We start from the raw sequence: 21,984 nt of genomic DNA, 5'->3' as shown, positions 1-21,984 counted from the left end.
GAGAGAGAGAGAGAGAGAGAGAGAGAGAGAGAGAGAGAGAGAGAGAGAGAGAGAGAGAGAGAGAGTGTGGGTGTGTGTATTGGGTTGTCAAGTGTATAAGTGATCAAATATAAGTGCTCCTGGTGTGTTGTGGTTTTCAGTGGAGCTGCTTTACGGCCATCAGACACAATAAGGCCAGAGGTGTACAATTACCGTAAAAGCAGCCTGGTGTTACTGGCTTCTACAACGCCACGACCCAGACAACCCAGGTTCAAGGACACGTAAATAATACATTGTAGTTTGATAGATAATTTGTTTAACGGGGGTTTCTTGACCGACGACGACAGGTGACTAAGCAAAACAATAAAACCATAACAACAAAAAATGCAAAGTACAATGCAGGTACAATGGCACTGTATTGAATAACTGTATCCACATTATGCAATAGCTTATCTAAAGACACAGAATATGGTGCCTCAGGTCAGGTTCCTTCACACAAAATAAAAAAACACAAAGCCTTTTAGTCTTAGACACAAGGAGCTAAACACCAAACTGCCTCTAAGCAATGCATCTATACCTACTGTACAATGCGGTTGTACAGTGGGTACACCAGGCAACTCCCCGTGGCCAACAGGAGAAGACTGTGGCACCCAGAGGTGATTAAACAAAGCAAGGGAGAACCGCACACTACCTTCACGGAGAACCTGTTGTTCCTCATCTTCATCCTGCTCTTCCTCTGTCTTCTCGTGATGTCCGGGCACACAGACCTGTTCCTCTACCTGGTCAGAGTACTCCAGACTGTCCTCGCTGCCCTCAGGAGGAGGGGACAGCGCCATCCTCTGCCCCCAAAATCCCACCACTACGTACTGAACCACACCATCCACAGCGCCATGTCAGGGCACTGGGAATGTGAATGTGTAGGTGTGTTCGTGTGCGAGAGACACACAGAGTTACAATCTTTCTGTGGGCGGGTGTTTATCTGTTAATCAGTATTTGTGGGTGTGCAGCTATGTGTACCGGTATATCTTTGTATGAAACATTGTACAAGTATGTATTTCCATCAGTTTATGTATACTCTATGTGAGTGTGAGACTACCTGTGAAACACATCTGAGTGTGTGTGTGTGTGTGTGTGTGTGTGTGTGTGTGTGTGTGTGTGTGTGTGTGTGTGTGTGTGTGTGTGTGTGTGTGTGTGTGTGTGTGTGTGTGTGTGTTGAAGGGTATATCGATGTTTTGTAGGATCAGTGTTGTGTGTGAGTCAGTGAACCTGTGTGTGTGTGAGTGTGTGTGAATGTGATCTATGATCTGTCTGCCAGACAGCTAGCAATCCTAGCTCCTCCCTCTCTCCTCTCTGATTGGCTATTGATCAGCCAACTCTATTTGAGAGTTTGGGAGCAGGGCAGACCTGTCCAGCAAACAGCTCTCTCGGTTTACTAGGTTAAAATACTGCACATATGACCAATAAAACAACTTAAAATAATAAATCAATGTAGCCTTTATCCCCTTAATTCTTTGGCTTTTAAAGTCAGACATCAATTTACAGTCTCCCCCCCATGTAATGAGTTTGAAGTGGTACAGTCCAAGTCAACAGCTATGGGAGTAGAGTGGAGCGAGCCATCTCTCAGACAGACACCTGTGATGGTTCAGGTGAGTCCATTTGAAAACTCCCCTGCTAGAGAAAATGGTAGAGTCCTGGTCAGCCTCTATGGAAACAGGGCAGTGTGGAGCGAACCATAACAAACCCACAACTGTTCATAGGGTGGAGTTAAACACAATGATACATTCACAGGTGAATGACCGCACGGCGCACACATGATTACACTACTCACAGCAGCAGGAGCTACACAGTGAAAATACTATTAGCACACGCACACACACACACACACACACACACACACACACACACACACACACACACACACACACACACACACACACACACACACACACACACAGAATTCTTGATTTGAGACAGACAGACAGTAGGAAAGCATCTACTCCTTTACTTTAAGCAGTGCAAGACTATTCAAAAACATTTTAACATTTATTGCTCGATTTATACACAAATTAATATATAGTGAAATGATAAACGTGTGAAAGTATTTCTGTGCCAAGTCATCTGAGCAGATCTCATCTCACATTTCTAAATATGCACCACATCAAATGGTGACGCGGTTTCCCCTCGTTAGCCTCCTAATCATTGTAATTACTCTAACGGGTCTGAAACCTGCTTGAATGGGCGAGCTCAATGGACCCCCACATTCCTATGAACAATAGAGCAAGCAGTCCTAGATACCGGCACAAACCAGCCCAGGACCTCCCACCTTTTCTCTCACTCCATTCATTTTCACTCTTTATATGGCTCTGCTGGTTTATACGTGGTTGGAAGTAGGTTGGGCGATAGGACTTCAAAACAATATCACAGTTTTTTTTACTTTTGCCTCGATTATGTATATAAATATACAATATATAATCCTGGTGATCATAGCATGTTTAGTCCATTGCCTACAACTGCCATAACAACACTAACTAACAACATATTTTACAAAGCTGACAACAATTCTCAAGCAAGGCTGGGCAATATATTGATATATCTATATCATCATATGATACTAGATATCGTCCTGGATTTTGGATATTGTAATGATATGGCAGAAGTGTTGTCTTTCCCTGGTTTTAAAGGCAGCATTACAGTAAAGTGATGTATCTGAACATACCTGACAGTTTGTCGTTCTATTATTTGCCCTTAGCCACTTTGTTATTAGGCATTACTGCGACCAATGGTCATTACCACAATAAAGGCACAATATCAATATTGAGGTCAAATATTTATTTTGTCCATATCGCTCAGTCCTACTCCAAAGCATACCATAATTCTTTGAGGATGCCATTGGTCTGTTCCATTCATTTATTTCAGTAATCAACTTGCAGAAACAAAATTCAAATATCAGCCGGGGAAGCAGATCATTTGAATGTGGATTTATCACCTGTAACACCATGATTTACTGTACTACCATGTACTGTACCCAACTATCAGTGCTTTACTTTCATACTTTTGAACTAGGTACAGTATCTACATTGTGTACTGCTTTTACTTATAATTGTGCTTGGACTGCAGCATGACCTCAAGTTAAATGCCTTTCAGTTAACTGTACACTTGTGTAAAATGGATTGAATGAAGTGTAAACTGAACTGAACAGAGTCTATTAAAGCTGTATTGAATCACTACAGCTCTGTCCTTTAGTCCTTTAGTCTACCAGCCCCCTAGTTCCTCCTTCAGCAGCCCTAGACTCTGGTCAGCCTCTATCCATCCTTCATTTTTAGAGGTCTGTGGATGCCAGAGAACCATTGGCAGGCTGCTATGGAGGCAGTCTTGCAAATCAATGAGCTAAATATATGACAACCTACTTCCAACTCGCTCTCTCGTACCAGCTCAGAATAACCCCCCCCCCCAGCTGCTTTCTATTTCTGCTTCTCTACTCTCACTAATACATCTAGTGGTTTCACTCAGCCACAACAGCTACTGCCATTCTACTCATCTGATCATCTGCACTTGAGGCTGCAGTCTCCTCATCTTTGATGAAGTCTGCTCTTCGGGAAATTATCTAGGATAAACATAAATATCTTGTACTTTTTTTTTTCCAAATGGTCCTTACTTACTTAGGCATTTAACAGATGCTCTTATCCAGAGCGACTTTACCAAGCACTGTATGTGCTGCAAAGAAATGATGATAGCATGTAAACATCACACCCAAAATCCATGAGAGAGAGAGACAAAGATAGAGAGAGAGAGAGAGAGAGAGAGAGAGAGAGAGAGAGAGAGAGAGAGAGAGAGAGAGAGAGAGAGAGATATGGAGGGAAACATAGAGGCGATGGAGAGAGGGAGGCAGGGAGGATGAGAAAGGAGCAGAAGGCAGGTAATATACCAACTGCGGTGTCAGAACCTGTCAACAAAGTCACATGACCCAGTGTCATCAGCCCTGTTACCACACACCAGCACACACACTCACATACATGTGCATTGCATGCATGCATGTTAATACCAACACAATAGCTGGTATCACTGTCTGCTAAAGCTAGTTACAAAACCCATTCATTCTCACCGCTAGGTGCACAGTATGTGATCAAAGCGAATGTGTTCCTGGTTACATTTTGTTTGGAGACCTTCACCTGCCCTTAGTTTCCTGTCATCTTTTTTTCCTTTTTTTTTAACTTAAGTTAGAAAGGAGAATATCCCCATTTGGTGAGGATCTGCTATGAAAGTATGTCTGAGTATGGATGTGACATGTTATGTGTGTGTCTGACTGGTATAGTAGAGTGCACTTCCCTTACCATCAGTACATTCATCATAGTACCAATCCAGCTCATAGTAGTCTGCCTTGACAAACCTCCGGTCTCTCGCCTGTCCTCGTCTATTCATCACGTCTCACTGTTCAGAGACACGACTATGTCTTTTACCGTATCCCACCACCATGCTCAGCTCAATGTCTCTGGCACTTCCAATGTCCCAGCATGTTTAGAGTTTAAGACACCTGGTTTGTCCTCAGATGGTCAGTCAAGTCACCAGATCTCCTCTAGAGATTCCTGTGTCCCAGCATGCTTAGGGGCTCACCCGTTGGTACAAGGTTCGGTCAGGACTCTGGACATTTCTTGTCAGTGACAGTATGTATGATGTCCCATCTTTTAAGGATGTCCTATCTTGTCCCGGATTAATCAGACCGCCGCTGTGTTGGATGCCATCTTCATTTATCCTAACGATGATGCTTATGTGGTGCGTTGTTTCAGAGTTGTCTTTGCTGTTATGATCCCAACATCCTTAATACTCTAACGTCCTTCTGTCCATCCTGTCTGTCCATCCTTTAGATGTCGACATGAATGCACCCTTCAGTGAGAAACATCTTTCCAAAATGTCCTGTCCTTACGCCTGTCTGTCCCTGTATCTAACAATTCCTCTCGTCTGTCTGGGTAGTTGTTCAACTATCCGCCCAGCCTTAAATCACTACCTTAATGTGACAATGTCCCATCCTCTCGTGGGTCCACCTATCTTCCTGTCTGTCCTTCAACCTATCGGCTGCCTTCCGAGGTCTGTTGTCTCTGTCTGTCCTCTGCTGCGGACATACCTACAAACCTGCTGTGTCCTTTTCAAAACATCCTGCAAAGCGCTACACACATGGACTGCCACCATTAATGCACAGAGAGAGAGAGAGAGAAAGAGAGATATGGAGAGAGGGAGAGAGAGAGTGGAAGAGGGAGGGAAAGAAGAGAACAGTGCAGCAGTAGCAGTCACGGGTTTTGCAGCAGAAATGATGACAATGATGACTCAGGCAAGTGGGCGGGATTACAGATTATACAAGACCAATCGGCAGGCGCTGTGTTCAGCTTGGACCCTCCTCCAGTCTTACATCAGCATCATCCCTTACACCCCCCCCCCCTCGCCTACTTTGTCCTTCTGAAAGGTTGCTATAGTAACAGGCTCCGACTCCAGCAAGGCAGGAGCAGCATATGAGGCCAGTTGGCAAGACAAAGCTGTAGTGTTGGCATAGCTCATGCTACATGGAGGCTAACAGACAACCTCCATGATACAAAAGTACTATTAGATATGGGACCAGCATTCTGGAGTGGCCATTCATCTGGTGACTTCAAAGATCTCATAAAATCAGTATCATCTTTTGAATTGCTCTTTGAATTGTTATTTTTTGGTCTGTAAATTACTTTACATTATTCAAAAATGTTTTTGCATTGATAACCAACTCTATGTTATTAAAACAAAATCAGCATTTTACAAACTGTGTTAAAAAAGAAATACATTCAAAAAATAAAATACAATAAAATCACTACAGGCTACATGTTTACCAATTCATGGGATGATGTGCTTAGAATAAATACCTTGTTATATAGAAGGAGGAGGTGTTTCACTGAACCCCGGCTTGGCGGCTCCTATCACACATTTGGTTGATTTAGATCCATGAGACAGCCACAGGACTTTTTAGTATGGATACAAATGCAATTGACTTAAGCGAGTATCTATCTGTTGCTGCTCTTTGTATGACTGACAGTTACAACACTCAGACAGAATGTCTGGCAGATGATTTACATCTGGAGAATATCAGCCAATCAGAAGCCCCTCACCCTCCTCCTCTGTCCTACTTCCTGTACAACTCACATGGTGGGAATGTCATCACAACATGGAGTAAGGCACAGAGGCTCCACTGTGATTGGCCGGCTGCCTATTGTGTCATCATCTGGCCTCTCCCCTCTCTGATGCAACATGTCTTATGTATGTAATAAATAAATAATATTTAATGAGGATATCATGTTATAGGATATCCTCTGATATGACATACATAATTCATTAAATATTATTACATAATTACGACACTCTCTATGACAGTGTGGACAGTGACCAGACACTGAAGCACTTGATGTCACTAATTAACACATTTTCAACCAGAGAGGGGTTACTAATGAGATTTACTATTTACTTCCACACACGCACACAAACATCTAACAAACAGCAGTATGCTTTGGAAAATGGTCAACATTAATGCCAAGTACACCGTGCGTCATAGTGGATGTGTTAAACATGACAGACCACTGGTATGGTTGTTTAACCACCAGACCTGACTGAGAACTGTTTTAGACTGAATGTACCACACCAGACCTGAGAACTCTTTTAGACTGTAGGTCAGCAGACCTTAACCACGAGACCTGACTGACCACTCTGTATTGCTTCACTCTGTATTGTTTTATTACAGTACAATAAGTACTGTAATAACACAAGGCAGTAAGCTCTCTGCTGTGTCATCACAACTACAGTCAACAGTGTTCCTCTGAAACGCCTTACTATTTTAACTGGAGGGCACATGATCTATGAGGTACAGTGGAAAATCAAGTCATCAGAACCAGGCTTCCGTCTTCCAGGGTCTGCTTAGCAGTGTGGAACAGGAAAAGTGTTCAGAATGTTCAGATATCTTTGTGAGAATGCATCTCTCTCTCTGTGTGAGTCCAGGTAAATGAGATGACAGAAAGGTCAAGCCTTAGGACAGCTCTTAGTTTAGCCACACACACACACACACACACACACACACACACACACACACACACACACACACGCGTGTGCGCGCGCACACACACACACGCACACGCACAGTCTCCACCATCATAGGTTGTGTAGACGCCACATCCATGTCTACATTTGTTGTGGCAACACTGTGCAGATGTCACATCCACGCCCATATGACCACAAAATAATAGAATACAATAGAATAAACGTATCTTCACTGATGCAGATTTTGAAAGAAATTCACCAAATGCTCATGATATTCAACTGCATGGAACCATTACAACCATTAAACCAACTGTAGTTGGTTGGACTAGAAAGTGGATATGAAGACAACACAGCTTTTGTTTGCCGTTTTTAAACTAATATATTCAATTATGAAAATATAAAGAGAGTTTGTCTTTGATGACAATGCATTCTAAGGTGTCGCGATGAAAGAAATTAACAGACTTGACGAGGAGTTATTTGCCTCAGACTTGTCGCACATTATGGCTTAATTAAATCTTTCAGAAAGTTAAATCTTTATTGACATTCTCCATATCAGAGCCTTATCGTGTCAAAGTCTGAAATCTTATTGCCGCAGTACAGTTCAACAGTTGTTCAGACAAACTTTGAACAAGTGATTCAGAGCAAAACTGTTAGTATACCTTCCCCTACCCCTATAGTAAGCTAATCTCAATAACACAAGTTTGAATCCGGTTCATGTACTGTACTACTGTATGTTGCATGCTGTCCCCTGCCTCTGCCCGTCTGATAAAATAGAATGTATCATTAAAGGATAAATATACATCGGCTCCAACATTCCGTCAGGAGTCAAGCACTGCCATGTGTATTGACTAAATGACGTATAGTGGTGTTTCAAACATTACTTAGGATATCCTGAAATCTTTGAGCATTAACTTGCTGACTTGATGTGGGTATTTGTTTCACTTTCATTTGATAAAAGAATGGCTGACTTACAGAAGTATTTGAGAGTCTCCTCTATCTGCTCGGTAGTGAGGTCAAGGGCGGCGTCGGGGGCGACCAGCGGCGTGTGCAGCCAATCATCTTGATCGTAGCCGAAGATAGTATCTGCCCTTAGCCGGTAGACGGGCAACTGCTCCTCCAATAAGCTGATGATCTCAAGCTCCGGCAAATCTGTATTGTTACAAACATCTGCACAGAGGGAAAGAGACAGAATTACTTAATCTTAATGGTTAAATATTTACAGCTTTAGCAGATGGGAGGATACACATTTTAGAAACAAGACAGAGTCTAATAACGGCATTGCCTCACTGTCTAATCTCAATGGCGTGTTCAGTGGTTTGGCTGGCTGCTTGTGTGCATGTCCTAGTCTGGTGGTGGTCTACGCCTCATTTGGCCATATGGAAATGATAATCTTTATAAATACTTAACCTATAAGCATAAAAGCAAATCACAAGAACAAGGTTGGTGTAACTATGAGATTCACTGAAAACCACTGCATCTAAATTATTATTATTTTTTTTAAAGTAAGTGTATTCAGAATTATTCTTGCTTTTTCACCCTTTATCTAAATCAGGGATTGTTGACTGAGCAGTGAGCACTGATGCTGCGTTCTACTACTCTGTTATGCCTGATTTACAGTATACTTAGTTGCGTGCCGATGTCACACACCAAAAATAGCCAATCTACAACGCATTCTTGCAATGTTGTGAGCTTGTCTATCGGCTATTTTCGGTGTGCAACACGATGCGTAACCAAGTATAAATCAGGCATTAGTGTGACACACATTCACACCTCACCAGTATGACCAGTACTGGCCATACTGTTGGCCACTAAGCGGCTCCACCTGACCTGTTGGTGGTAAAATACCTTGTAAAGGGCACCTTGAGTTGCTGAGATTTTCCTAGCAGGACTGATTTGAACTGGCAACCTTTTAGTCAACAAATTTAGTTCCTCTGGCAGTTTGGAGCTGTATTCTTCCTTCAAGTGGCACTGGCAACGGAAGGTTTAGGAGGACCTCAGGTGGCAGTTTGAGGAACTGCACCACCACTACCAGCAGCTCTTTGTCAACATTACGATGTCAACAAACATTACAGTCTAATGTATAGTAGTCTACAGTACTGTCTGAATGCTATACAGAATGTGACTACCATGTCAATGGTAGGTTGTCAGTAGTTCTGTGTTAACATTTAGGCGTCACTGTGACTGTGCTAATAAGAGCCAGGAAAATTGTACACACTCCATGGTTACCAAACACAACACCACATGTTGTGGTTTGAAAAAGCTATGGTAACCAAGCTGGGTAGGCTAGTGGCTGGAAGAACTATCTCCTTCCTTGCCTAAAAGTCCCAGGTTCACTTCTCATAATAAAGTGTGCAAACTATCCTTGACCAAAACACAGGAAAAATACACTGTTCTGACTCCTATTGTACTGTACTAGAGGTTCGGGACACTAATACCAAGTTAACTGGAGTGCTTTGACGGTCTCAAATTCAAGGTATTTCTAAAAAGAGGATATGTACTGTGCTATCTACTACTTCTTTACAAGGGCTAGAAAAAACAACAATCCCCTAAGATGTATGAGTGCCTTAATCCGCTGACAAAAACACCCCAGTATGGAAAAAAAACCTGGGGCCACTTTATAAATTGATGTCCAAAGATTGCATATTTCTTTGTATTTTTTTTCCAGCATAATTCATATGTTGTATTATGTGTAAAATAAAGAAGAAATGCAATGAATAAATTATTGTATAAATGATTTATAAATGCAAAGACACAATAGGGAAATAACTAATTGTCTGTAGTCTAATGCCTCAATGTATTTACTGCAGTGTCCTGTTGACCTACGTGAATCCTGTACAGTAAGTCATGTTCTTTACTTGAAAAGCATGAACTGGTCTTTGTTTAATGATGGGTTGTCACTATTCAATGTATAACAAACAGAACATACAGTATGCATTTTAACACTGTACAATAAGTACTGTAATAAAACAGGGCAGTGAGCTCTCTGCTGTGCCATCACAACTACAGCCAACAGTGTTCCTCTGAAACGCCTTACTATTTTAACTGGAGGGCACATGATCTATGAGGTACAGTGGAAAATCAAGTCATCATAACCAGGCTTCCGTCTTCCAGGGTCTGCTTAGCGCAGTATGGAACAGGAAAAGTGTTCAGAATGTGGAACAGCCTCATTGGATGTGAGGCCAGTTAAAATCAGTCAAATCAGTCAATTTCAGAATCTTCATCTTAAACCACTTAAAGCCTATATACTTATTTGACCAGGGTGCCCCGGGGCTCTATACTTGGTCCCCTGCGTTTTTCCATCTACAATAAAGCTCTTCGGCGCTAATAGCCGATCTACAAGCTCAAATGCACTGCGACATGTTGTGAGCCATTCAATCTGCTATTTTTGCCAAATGTTCGCCTATTAGGACATGCCCAGAATAGTGACTCTTGGGTTTATGTGGTTAACCTACATGGGAACACTTCCTTTGATGTTTCTTTCCCTTTTGTTAACCACAATATACTTTGCTATATACTTTGTCATAAGGTGAACAGCGATAGCCCGATCTACAAGAGTCGATTGTCGATCGTTGAGAGCTTGTAGATCCCAAATGTATTTGAGTAAGAGCTCTGTGTACAGTCACAGTCATTGTAAAGCTGTTAACTGTCTACAAAGACACACACACACACACACACACACACACACACACACACACACACACACACACACACACACACACACACACACACACACACACACACACACACACACACACGTCCTGTGTGTGTGTGTGTGTGTGTGTCCGTCCTGTGAACCCCCACTGTTTCAGTCAGTCTGCATCTCTCTCTCTCTCTCTCTCTCTCTCTCTCTCTCTCTCGCTCTCTCTCGCTCACACACAAGGCTGTTAGTGCCTAATCCAGATGGAATGACTGCTGAGACAGCAAAACACACCACACACACACTCTCACACACACACACACACACACACACACACACACACACACACACACACACACACACACACACACACACACACACACACACACACACACACACACACACACACACACACACACACACACACACACACACACACACACACACACACACACACACACTACAGCCAATGTGTCTCCATCACAGAATCTATAACCTAATTACAACACAAATGGACACTAATAAGAACAACTACTCTATAGAAAAGCAATAGCTGATCATATTACAAGGACTTGAATGGCCATTTCACCCATTCACTTTTTATTCAATCAAATATGAGGTTCATTCAGGAATTCTGCTTTGCAATGCTTTGCTGTGACAACCCAGCATAATTCCTTTCCTGAGGAACTAACTCCAATTACAGAACATGTGTTTTACAGTTCATGTTAGATAGTATGACCAGAGTGACTAGACTTTCACTCTTGTCTTTTACTTTAGTTCCCTCCCTCTGGTTGATGGTGTGTTATGAAATCTGCTTCTGTAGTGTTTTAGTTGTAATGAAAACCTGCATAAGTTCACGTTGAGTGCTGTTGTATACGTTATGTGTTAAAAGTATTAAATATTGCACAATTTCATTGTACATGACTAGACAAGTTTTATAGGGCAGTGATTTAAAAATGTCCAAGGCACACCAATGATAAATTCTCAAGACACACCTGTATTAATAGTCGAAATAGGTGATCTACTCAGATTGGCTATATTCAAAATGTTTGAAAATGTGCACTTATAATGAGTACAGAGTATGACCTGCCCAAAATAGGGATGCCAGTATATATGTATATATATATCTTTTTTCAGGGTATACCTTTTTGTATAGTTGTACATATTGTATACTGTTGGGCCACAGTCAAAGTTTCTGACCAGGGAGTGGACTCCCCATTGATGCATGGGTTAAAGAGCTTTTATTTTGTTACCCTTTTATGCCTAATGTAAAGCACATTTGTTACGTAACAACATTGAACTGCCTTTCCGTATGAAATATGATATATAGGTGGATGCTGGGGTGGCAGTGCAGGGGCGGCGGTGGCAGCTCCTGTCCACCAACGCGGTGACTAGGGATTCAAATCCTTCACGGCTTGGCTGGTGCATGTCCATATGAATTTCAATTTGCCGTGTGGGAGGTGAGCTGGGTGTCTTTGTCGCTGCACCAGTGTTGATCACTGTGTTCGGGTTTTGGTACCCAGCATTGGTCTGGGTTATAGCAAGTGTGAAATAGTGTCACACACGGGAACACACACCCACATAGAGACAGACAGGCTGTCAGATATGCTTTCAACATGACTCAACTAAGAAAGATCAAGTCATCTGTCATCTTCCACCACCCGTTTCTCTTTTTTCTCACTAAATAACAGCAAATATAAAGGATATGAGTCTCCATTTGAAAGCCACCCCAAGATACCATGCTGCTCCACACAACCGGAAAAGTTGACTGAAGGGTAGTACAGGGGGAAAGGCCATTAACATTAGGGTTAGGGTTAGGGTTTTGGCATTTTGGCCTGTGGGTGGCACTAGAGGAAGGGTCATAGGATCTTTCAAACAGTTAGGGTTCAGCCTCCAGGGAGCATGAATGTGCTCACAGGTTTCATGCCAATCTGTCTGTAAACTTTTGAGGTAACTAACGTTTGGCCTAAAGGCCAGTCCACACACCAATGCAACTCCTTGCAACTCCTTGCAACAAAACCGTTTTAAGGCCACTCCACACACCAATGCAACTCCTTGCAACTGCCATTTGGGATGATGGTTGCAAGTAGTTGCAAGGAGTTGCGTCGCAAATCATTGGTGTGGACTGGCCTTAAGGATGACTCTCTAGAGGAAAGGCCATGGTGTCACCAATATCAGTAGAGTTTATCCATGCATTAAGTCTAATTATTATTAGTTGTATTAGTTGTATAATAATTGTATTATTTCATTATAAGTGGTGGATGACTGACCAACAGACTGACTATTCTTAGGGCCCCGTCACATGTGGGGCTAAAAATAAGACAGAAACATTCAAGACCATTGATTCTTGACCAAGATTTGTCGACTCACTGACCCTGTCAGTGAGTCGACCTGCTGGCTGTGAATCACTGGTTTGGAGAGAACCAGCCAACCAACCAGGGCAGACATTCATTGGGATTTAAAAACAAATAGAGGGTCAAGTTTAAGTTTAATAATAGACCAGTAGCTCTGTGTCAGTTCACACAACACAACTGACTGGCTTTAATTACAATAAAATAACACCTGGCGTAGTCTGATTGATCCGTCGAGTTGTCAATCGAAAGTGTCAACAGGAAGATAATACTTAATCTGTTTTACAAATGTTGGCCATTGATCCATTGAATACTGCCTCTGATAGCTACAGTATATAGTACTATGTCTCCTTGCTAATTGCTTTTCAATCCTTCATGTTTCCCTGGGCAATAGTGTGTGAGGAGGAAACGGAAATCCCACAAATTTAACTAGTTCCACGTATCCAAGAAAATCTGAGACCTTGGTCAATCCTAGCTGTATCCTACAGCGTTATTACCAGCCAGTAGCTCCAGGAGGACAGACTTTGTTAAAAGGTCAAGTTCAAACTTAATAATAGATGAGTTTGTCACCTGTCGTCCTCCGATATTTACACAGACAAGGAGCAGTGTACAGTACTTCTGCATACAGTACAGTAGAGATACAGTGAGTACACCATAAGACACTACATGCAAGGACACAAACACTGACAGGAGCATTGGAAATGTCGTCCACAAAGTGCCAGGAAAGTCTTAATTCTCCACTGATGTTCCAACAAATTTACATTACTTTTAGTATTGCTTTCTCCATGTTTTATCCATCGTTCTGCATCATTTTATTGTAAAAACACATGCAGCATTCAAGCCCACTAAATGTTGAGTAAGCACCTCAGTACACAGAGCCAAGACACATTCAAATACAGTTGTCCAGTCTAACATGTCTGCTGCCTCTAACATGGCAGCGCTGAGACCCAGCAGCAGCTGAAGGACACAATCAAAAACCTTCCTTCCTTCCTTCCTATAGCAGTAGATGTTTTTTTTACTCAAACCACACTTACACAACAACTTCTAATGATGAATTGAGAACTTTTAGGATTCCGTTTAAACTTTTTAGACTGAATCATCATGAACAACAGAGACAGACAGACAGCTGTTGGCCAGACTGCTTCTAAACTTGACCTCAACTTAGAGACTATTTGAAACAGACCGTTACTGTATGTCCTGTCCAGCATGGCCAGTACGCCCGGTATACTCACTCATGGTGCTCGCAGCCCCAACAACCAACAAGCTCCTGTTCTCAGTCACATTTTCCTCCAGTCCAAACAGCAAGGTCAACCAAAACGACACACAGATGACAAGAGAGAGAGAGAGAGAGAGAGAGAGAGAGAGAGAGAGAGAGAGAGAGAGAGAGAGAGAGAGAGAGAGAGAGAGAGAGAGAGAGAGAGAGAGAGAGAGAGAGAGAGAGGGGAGAGAGAGGAGCCGGGAACTAGAAGGAGGAGACAGGAAGAGCAAGAGAGAGAGAAAGAGAGCGAGAGAGAGAGAAAGAGAGAGAGAGAGAAAGACAGGGAGAGAAAGACAGGGAGAGAAAGAGAGAGAGGAGGGACCCAGGCCAAACTGGTTCGTCATGCCTGACATACCATTGACGCTACCCATATGGACCGCCTCTCTCTCTTCTTGTCTCTCTCAGCTGGTCCCCTCAGACCACAACCAGATGTAGTAACTTTCTTTCCCTCTCTGCTCCGATTCGCTCCATGTTGCTCTCTTTGCCATGCGCTATTTTCTCCGTTATTCACTCACTCACACTTTTTTGCCTCTTTCTCTCTCACTCTCCCGCCCACACACAGCACCCACCCTTCCTCGCGCTGTGGCCAACAGTAATCCTAGCTCTGCCTCTTTTTATCCCCCCTCTCCCCTCTCTCTCTCTCTCTCTCTCTCTCTCTCTCCCTCTCTCTCTTTAGTCTAAACATAGCTGACGGCTGGCCGGCCCAAAGACATCATTACAGTTTTAGTATTTGACTTCCTGTTTGTTTAATGTCAAGAAAAACCTGTATGCTGACTATACACCAATGTCTGTTAATGTCTGTAACACATTTTTAAAAACTCTTTATTTAACCAGTGTCTTCCCTTCAGCTTCATCTGTCATGATTGAAGTTAAGTGCATCAGTGAATTAAGATAAGCAGATAAGCAGAATTAAGTTGTGAAGAGATAGGTTAAGTGAAGTTGTGAAGAGATAAGATAAAGTGATGAATTATACTGAAGTTACTTGAACAAATACAGTAAGTAAACTCTGCCGATTAGTTGTACAGTCCTATCAAGAACATTGTTCATTCTCCTTCACAAACAAAGGTCTTCACATCGCCAGACATCCTGTCAGCTCTGGACACTCTGGATGGTATACTGAGGTCAGACAGGACAAACCTCCACAACACAGCCTTTGTGACTACATAACAACCACATGCTGATCCCTAAAAACGCTTCACTTCCTGTTAACTACCATGTTAAGAACCCATGTTTAATTTAGACACATGGAACTAAACAGAGAGAGAGAGAGAGAGAGAGAGAGAGAGAGATGAAGAGAGGAGAGTTGAGTAAGAGGATGACATCATTCTTACAGCAAACACACACACACACACACACACACACACACACACACACACACACACACACACACACACACACACACACACACACACACACACACACACACACACACACACACACACACACACACACACACACACACAGAAAGATACAGCAGTTTACTGTGCTATGATTGGACCAGACTCGGGAACTGTCAGTAGTCCCAGTAGTTTACATTCAGCTGTGCCTCCTCTTATATAACTCATGCAGTCAGTAACTCACCCCAACTCTCTATCTTTCACACTGTCTGTCTTTTCTTTCTTTTTTTTCTCTCCCTCTCTCTCCCTCTCAAATTCAACAGGAGCTTCATTGGCCTGACATCAGGTTTCATGAAATAATGTCACGTGACATGTCAGGCGCAGGTGACATGACATTTCACCATGGAAAAATAAAACATTTAAAATTAATCAAATTAAAATAAAGTACAGTGTAAAGGCATTGATATATTGTCACGTTAAATGTTTAAATGTCAGTTACAATACTTAGAACAAATTAGGTATTTACAAGTTTACTAATATGCCTGTAATGTTCTTCTCTTTGTCCATTATTATACAGTACTTCCCAGCTCTTCTGATCACATGAACATTTCCTCGGCTCTATACCGAGCTTGTACCGTTAATGTGGTGATCTATACATTTAAACTTGATTGGTACTTACATTCTGTTGTACAATAGTGACGTGTGCCAACAATAATAGCAGATTTACGTGACACGTTATGAGATCTGCTATGTTTGGCATGTGACACCGCCGTAAGATAAAATATAAATCAGGCTGTACTGTATCAAAATAAAATCATTGAAATGGTGTCTTCCTCTCTCTTTTTCCAACTACTATATAACTTATATATACTTACATAACTCTCTAATTCTTCCTCTTTGTCTGCCTGTCCAACTTTTTAGTAAACATCCCATAATATGACCGTTACCCAACTCTTTACACCCACCCCTGGCTGGTAACCGTGGAGAATTAACATGGCTCTCCCAAAACCATTCCCATGGCAATGGGGCTGCTTCCATTCAACTCTTTGTGTTCATTCATGATCAAGACTTAAACATGTGCACGCATGCACGCCTACACACACACACACACACACACACACACACACACACACACACACACACACACACACACACACACACACACACACACAACAGATGGATACCAACAGATAGAGATGGGTGAAAAGGATAAAAAACATGTAGTATATTTATTGTAATCTGGGATTTTCTTTTTTGTGTTTTGTTTTCTGCTTTCAGTTCAGCAGTGAAAGCCAGTGGTGTAGGTACAGGCAGTGGCCAGAAGGTGGCAGCATGAGCCTGTTATTACCTCCTCAACAGGACTGACTTTCACTGACCTTTGTTTAACTTTGACAAGATGACAGCAGCAAAGTTTTGTAGTGCTGTGCTGTGCTGTGCTGTGCTGTGCTGTGTTGTGCCATTTTGTGCTGTGCCGTGCCATGTTGTGTCATGATATGTTTGTGTAATCTCATGGCTGTACACTCTGGGGTGTACAAGGAATGAAGGGTGGAAAAAAAGATGATGGAAGATGAGAGAGGATGGATAGGCCAAGTCCCCTGTGGAACGTCTTTAAACTAGACCTTGGAACTATTCTGGAGACAGGATGTGACAACAGCAAAGGGTCATGAAGAGACACTTTCTCATAACTTTTACCCACCCCAACACACATGCACCCGGCGCACACGCACACGCACACACACACACACACACACACACACACACACACACACACACACACACACACACACACACACACACACACACACGCACGCACATGCACGCGCTTCAGCCACTAGAGTGTGCTGGTCCTTTCAACCACTCAACAGTAATGCTACAGCTAAATGTAGCAACATCACACATTGCAACAACTTGTGGGCAAAGAGATTCACAAGTAAACCTTAGGACATTTTGAAAGATGAGGTCTGCTATTCCATTCATCCATTTATCTATCTACCGTATCTATCTATCTCTTTAACAATGTCTAAACATTGTTTGCAGATGCAGATGATACAGTTTGAACTGGAGGAGGTAAATACTATGACTAGAAGGGATTAGTGAGAAACAAATTGTTACACATTCATTTGGTGATTGAGTGGATTTCTTTCTCTTCAAATTATAGCCCTTGTGGGCAGTACTTGTAGACAAGACCTGCAGACAGGCAGGCCTAGTCACGATCATGACATTTTACATGACTATTGATTGTCACACAAATAATTGCGATTAGCGATTTAACTCTTTTTGGCAATGAACATAAGAACAGATAAATAAAATTACATTTATATTTGTAGGCTTCATAAACAGAAATTCCACATGGCAGATATGACAAATAACTCAAACCAATCTATTCAGTCAGAATCGGTATAGCCTACTACACTTTTGTAATGTTTTTTGTTTAAATAAGGTTAAGGCGCAGAACAACGTTCAGTGAAATGTGACAATAAGGAAGTTTTACCATGAGGGATAATTCCAAACAACTAACATATACTGTAGTGTACTTTTAGATCGCTTTCTTCGGTAGTTGTGGACTTGTCTCATATCAATTCCATTGAATCAATTAAAAAACAGCTGAAATGAAAAATTTTTGATTCACATTTTTAGAGCATATCCATGGTTTTAGGGACTTTTAAATCAAAAGTCCCTAAAATTGCAATCTTAATTACTTCCTGCGAAACAAATAAGTAATGTGTGATTACATCCGCAGATTCTAACCAATTCAACCAATAAAAGAAAGATCAACACCTGTCAATCCCATAGCTCGACGGTCAATCCATAGACTGTAAAACGGTCAATCCCTCTTCCACACAGAGCTGATGCTAGACACTAGCAACCCAGTTTCAATAGAGTTTAAATCCCATAGCACACAGGGACGGGATGGTCAGCGTGATGATTGCACTCTGATTCTGATCCAGTCAGTGATTTGCTGAAAAGCACCATGCCCCTGTTTCACTAGGTAATACGTCACAATATGGACACAAAAAGCCATTGCAGGTGGTCTTTTAAGTGATGTTGTGTGATTCATGTGTGCATACAGTGCAGCAGTTCTACCTAGTCTGGGTTGTCTGTCTGAGGAGATTAAGGGAGGAGGAGATATATCTTGATATGAAGTATAGCTTACAGTCTGCTTACAGATCTCGGGACGTCAGCTGCTGTGTAAAGTTATAGGGGCCCAAGGCGGGGGAACTCATGAGGCAGACTTTTGTTTTTAACACAATCCTTAATTTATGTTTACATTTGACTTTTCATCTATTTTTAATATCCAAATATACAGTAGGTTCAAACTTCTAATATTTGTCCAAACCTCTACCAAAGTTACATTTTACTCCGATCAAGTTTCATGAAAATCTACCCATCCGTTTTCAATTTATAATTCTAATAAACATGCAAACCTAATACACACACACACAAACAGACAGACCTATTATAAAACCTTGCCATGCATTGCTGCGGCCAGGGTAATACATTACCTGTAATGGTCTCTGCATCTCTGTAAGTGGTTGTGAACTGCAGGGACGGGGCTTCACAAAGGTACTCCTCCTCCTCATTGGCTGAATGGAGACCTGGGCCAGGGGATCGCAGTGTGTACTTGCATGATTGTCCAGGGGACGGGATATAGGAAGCGGAACAGGTCAAGGGAGGCAGAGTCGTGGGTTCCAGCTTGGCGCTGATTTGTCACTGATTAACAATGTTACCTGCCATGCCACTACACCTGGACTGGATTCACTGAAGCCAGATTGGACTGCACCGGATCAGAATTACACAGACTGGACTGGACTCGACTCGGGATAACTCTATGGTGGAGTAGGTGAAGAAGACACAACTGGACTGAACTGGTCAGACAGGTTGGGGTATAGAACCAGTCCCACAATGCTGGGTCAAGATCAGAGTGCAGAGGATACCTAGGAGAGGAGAGGAGAGGAGAAGAAAACAGAAGTGAAAAGAGAGTTGAGCATACCGTTAATGTATATTGGACCGTTACATTTACGGTGCTTTTTCCTTTTCCTGAGGGAAAGACTGATTTACAAATTAAATTCTAATATTAAGTATAAGTGATTTAATTTACAGCGCAATTATGTTTAGACAACATTGACTCAATGATTATATTAATTTCTGTGTCATTTTAATAACTTTGAAGAAAATGGAAACAAATAAAAAATAAAGCCAATATCAGAAAACAAAATCTGTTTGTACAATATATGGTTGAAGCTGTAAATAGACAATGACATGTAATGATACATATCATGCTATTATTGCGGTTGTCATTGTGGTCTAGTCATAAAAGTACTCAGATAAAATGATAAAATATGTGACAACATAGTGCACAAATCCTCATTCACAGCTCCACCCAACACTTCCTCAACAAAACAAACAACAAAGCACTTCCCATCCTGCCCTATGGTAAGCTATTAGAACACCTACTAAACTGCTTCAAGGTCTGAGAAACCGAATGCGAACTGTTTGGATCATTTTAAATGTGAAATCACTGCAGTGATCAGTGCAGTGATTCCGTGTCAACTATACTTAAATACTTAGATACTTAGATAAACCCTCGTTGACTTGGGTACCCCAGGGGTCTATGGTCTCTTAATTTTTTACCCTCAACACCAAATGTCTTCACCGAGTATTTATCTAATGAAATTACAGTGAAATGTTCATAGAAGTAGCTCTGGGTTAATTGTTAAATTTGAGGTTGTCAATGCACTAGTACTGTATGAGTCAAAGCCAAGCTGATGAAGTTTTACCACAAGACTTATTTGCATCTGTATTTGCATTTGCGTCTATGAACTATCACCACTGGTGGAATGTGTCTTTGACAAAACAAACGTGGTTGATTTCTTAAATAAAACCAGTGTTTCTCAATCACTGGATCATGACCTAAAAATGAGTTGCGAGACATTCACGTCACGTGGTCACTGATTAAGAATCTAGAGCTACATTCTCTACAGTATCTGTTTAAAAGTTGATACAAATAGTAGCAACTCATGGTAACTTATTAGATAAGGGGCATTTACCATACTGGACTATGCTTCATATAGTTGGTAATTTTTGGGTCCTCATCTAGAATCCTTGGTAAAAAAAATACTTATTTTTTTTACTGTGCAGACATTCATACCATTAATAAATCAATTGAAGATTCCAACCCTGCAGCACTGCTGAACCTATTCTGATTGATGAAAATGAAAAACATTATGAAGATTTTGAAGTACTATGATCTGGGTGGGTACTGGGCAGAGCCCCAACTGAAGGTACTGTAGGAAGACTAGGAAGGAGAAAGGAGGACAATGTTGACATAACTGTGGTCCCATGCAGTTCCCAGAAGGTGCCATACTTGTTTCCGATTTCAATTCATTTCCCCAGAAAACAGGTGTGCCAACTGGGACTACAGTTATGCACAAAGTCAATTCTCCATAGTCACATAGACTAGTTGATAGTGAATAAAAGTAGAATTTTCGGTAACACACACAATGACCCTTTATTTTTACATTTTGTTAGCTGTTAAGTTACCACTTCGACAGTAATTGTAGCACCAGCCACACAATTTCTGGCACTGACAGAACTCTGACCTACCATAGTGTGTATCGGCCGTCCTTGTCCTTTAACACTGAACAACCCGAGGCCCATACGACAAAAGAATCTGTCATGTTTATGCTATGATATGGACATTTCGTCTGGGAGCCAACAACACTCTGACAGCCGATATCGGACAATGTGTGTGGGCGCCTTTAGCCAGCAACCCTATTTGATGGCCTGCCGATGTAGCCTGTTCACTCATTGGAAAACTGTCAATAACCTCTTAGTGTAATCAATGGTCATCACATGACCACTAGCAAGTACTTTGCATTAAAAGCCTGGATTCGAACCCTGAACCAACCACTCACACAAGTAGTTTGTGACAATGACAATTCAACATCTCTTACTTACAGCTAAAGAAAAATATGACATAAACCACAGTATATAGTCCAAGTGGCTTTCAATGGATGGTAAGTTAGTAGCCACGCCCACTAGCTTGGTGTTTCCATGACAGTCAATAATACAGCGTGACTAGTTGTCACTCCATGAGGCTTCAGTAATAGGATCTGACCTTGCTACAGGGGGTTTCTCCATTGTGAATAGCAGAGTGGTGATGCATTTTGAGTCATGCCTGAGCCCGGTTGTGTGTGTGTGTGTGTGTGTGTGTGTGTGTGTGTGTGTGTGTGTGTGTGTGTGTGTGTGTGTGTGTGTGTGTGTGTGTGTGTGTGTGTGTGTGTGTGTGTGTGTGTGCGCGCGCGCGTGTGCGTGTGTGCGCGTGCGTGTGTGTGTGTGCGTGTGCGTGCGTGTGTGTGTCTAAGTTAATCGATT

At 41.9% G+C, this 21,984-nt stretch overlaps 1 protein-coding gene across 3 annotated transcripts in view; it reads right to left on the bottom strand.

Moving 5' to 3' along the window:
- trak1a (trafficking protein, kinesin binding 1a) overlaps nt 1-19,313 on the bottom strand; it is a 39,348-nt gene extending 20,035 nt beyond the window's left edge. Inside the window, exons 1-2 of one of the 3 annotated variants that reach the window (XM_084047759.1) lie at nt 19,113-19,313; nt 7,999-8,193 (exon numbers count right to left, since the gene is read on the bottom strand). Coding sequence is in view for 2 of the 3 variants with exons in the window: in XM_084047757.1 (XP_083903883.1) it covers nt 7,999-8,193; nt 14,628-14,643 (211 nt within the window). In the remaining variant the exon portion in view is untranslated. Of the gene's footprint in view, nt 1-670; nt 1,134-7,998; nt 8,194-14,627; nt 14,836-19,112 lie in introns of those variants that run through there. The other 2 variants (XM_084047757.1, XM_084047758.1) reach the window with 2 other exon arrangements.
- Between the last annotated feature and the right edge of the window lie 2,671 nt (nt 19,314-21,984).

The sequence above is a fragment of the Gymnoscopelus microlampas genome (assembly GCF_963454915.1).
Source record: "Gymnoscopelus microlampas genome assembly, chromosome: 3".
Classification (NCBI taxonomy): domain Eukaryota; kingdom Metazoa; phylum Chordata; class Actinopteri; order Myctophiformes; family Myctophidae; genus Gymnoscopelus; species Gymnoscopelus microlampas.
The sequence above is the reverse complement of the archived record's forward strand: the minus strand, read 5'-3'. Positions and strand labels throughout refer to the sequence as shown.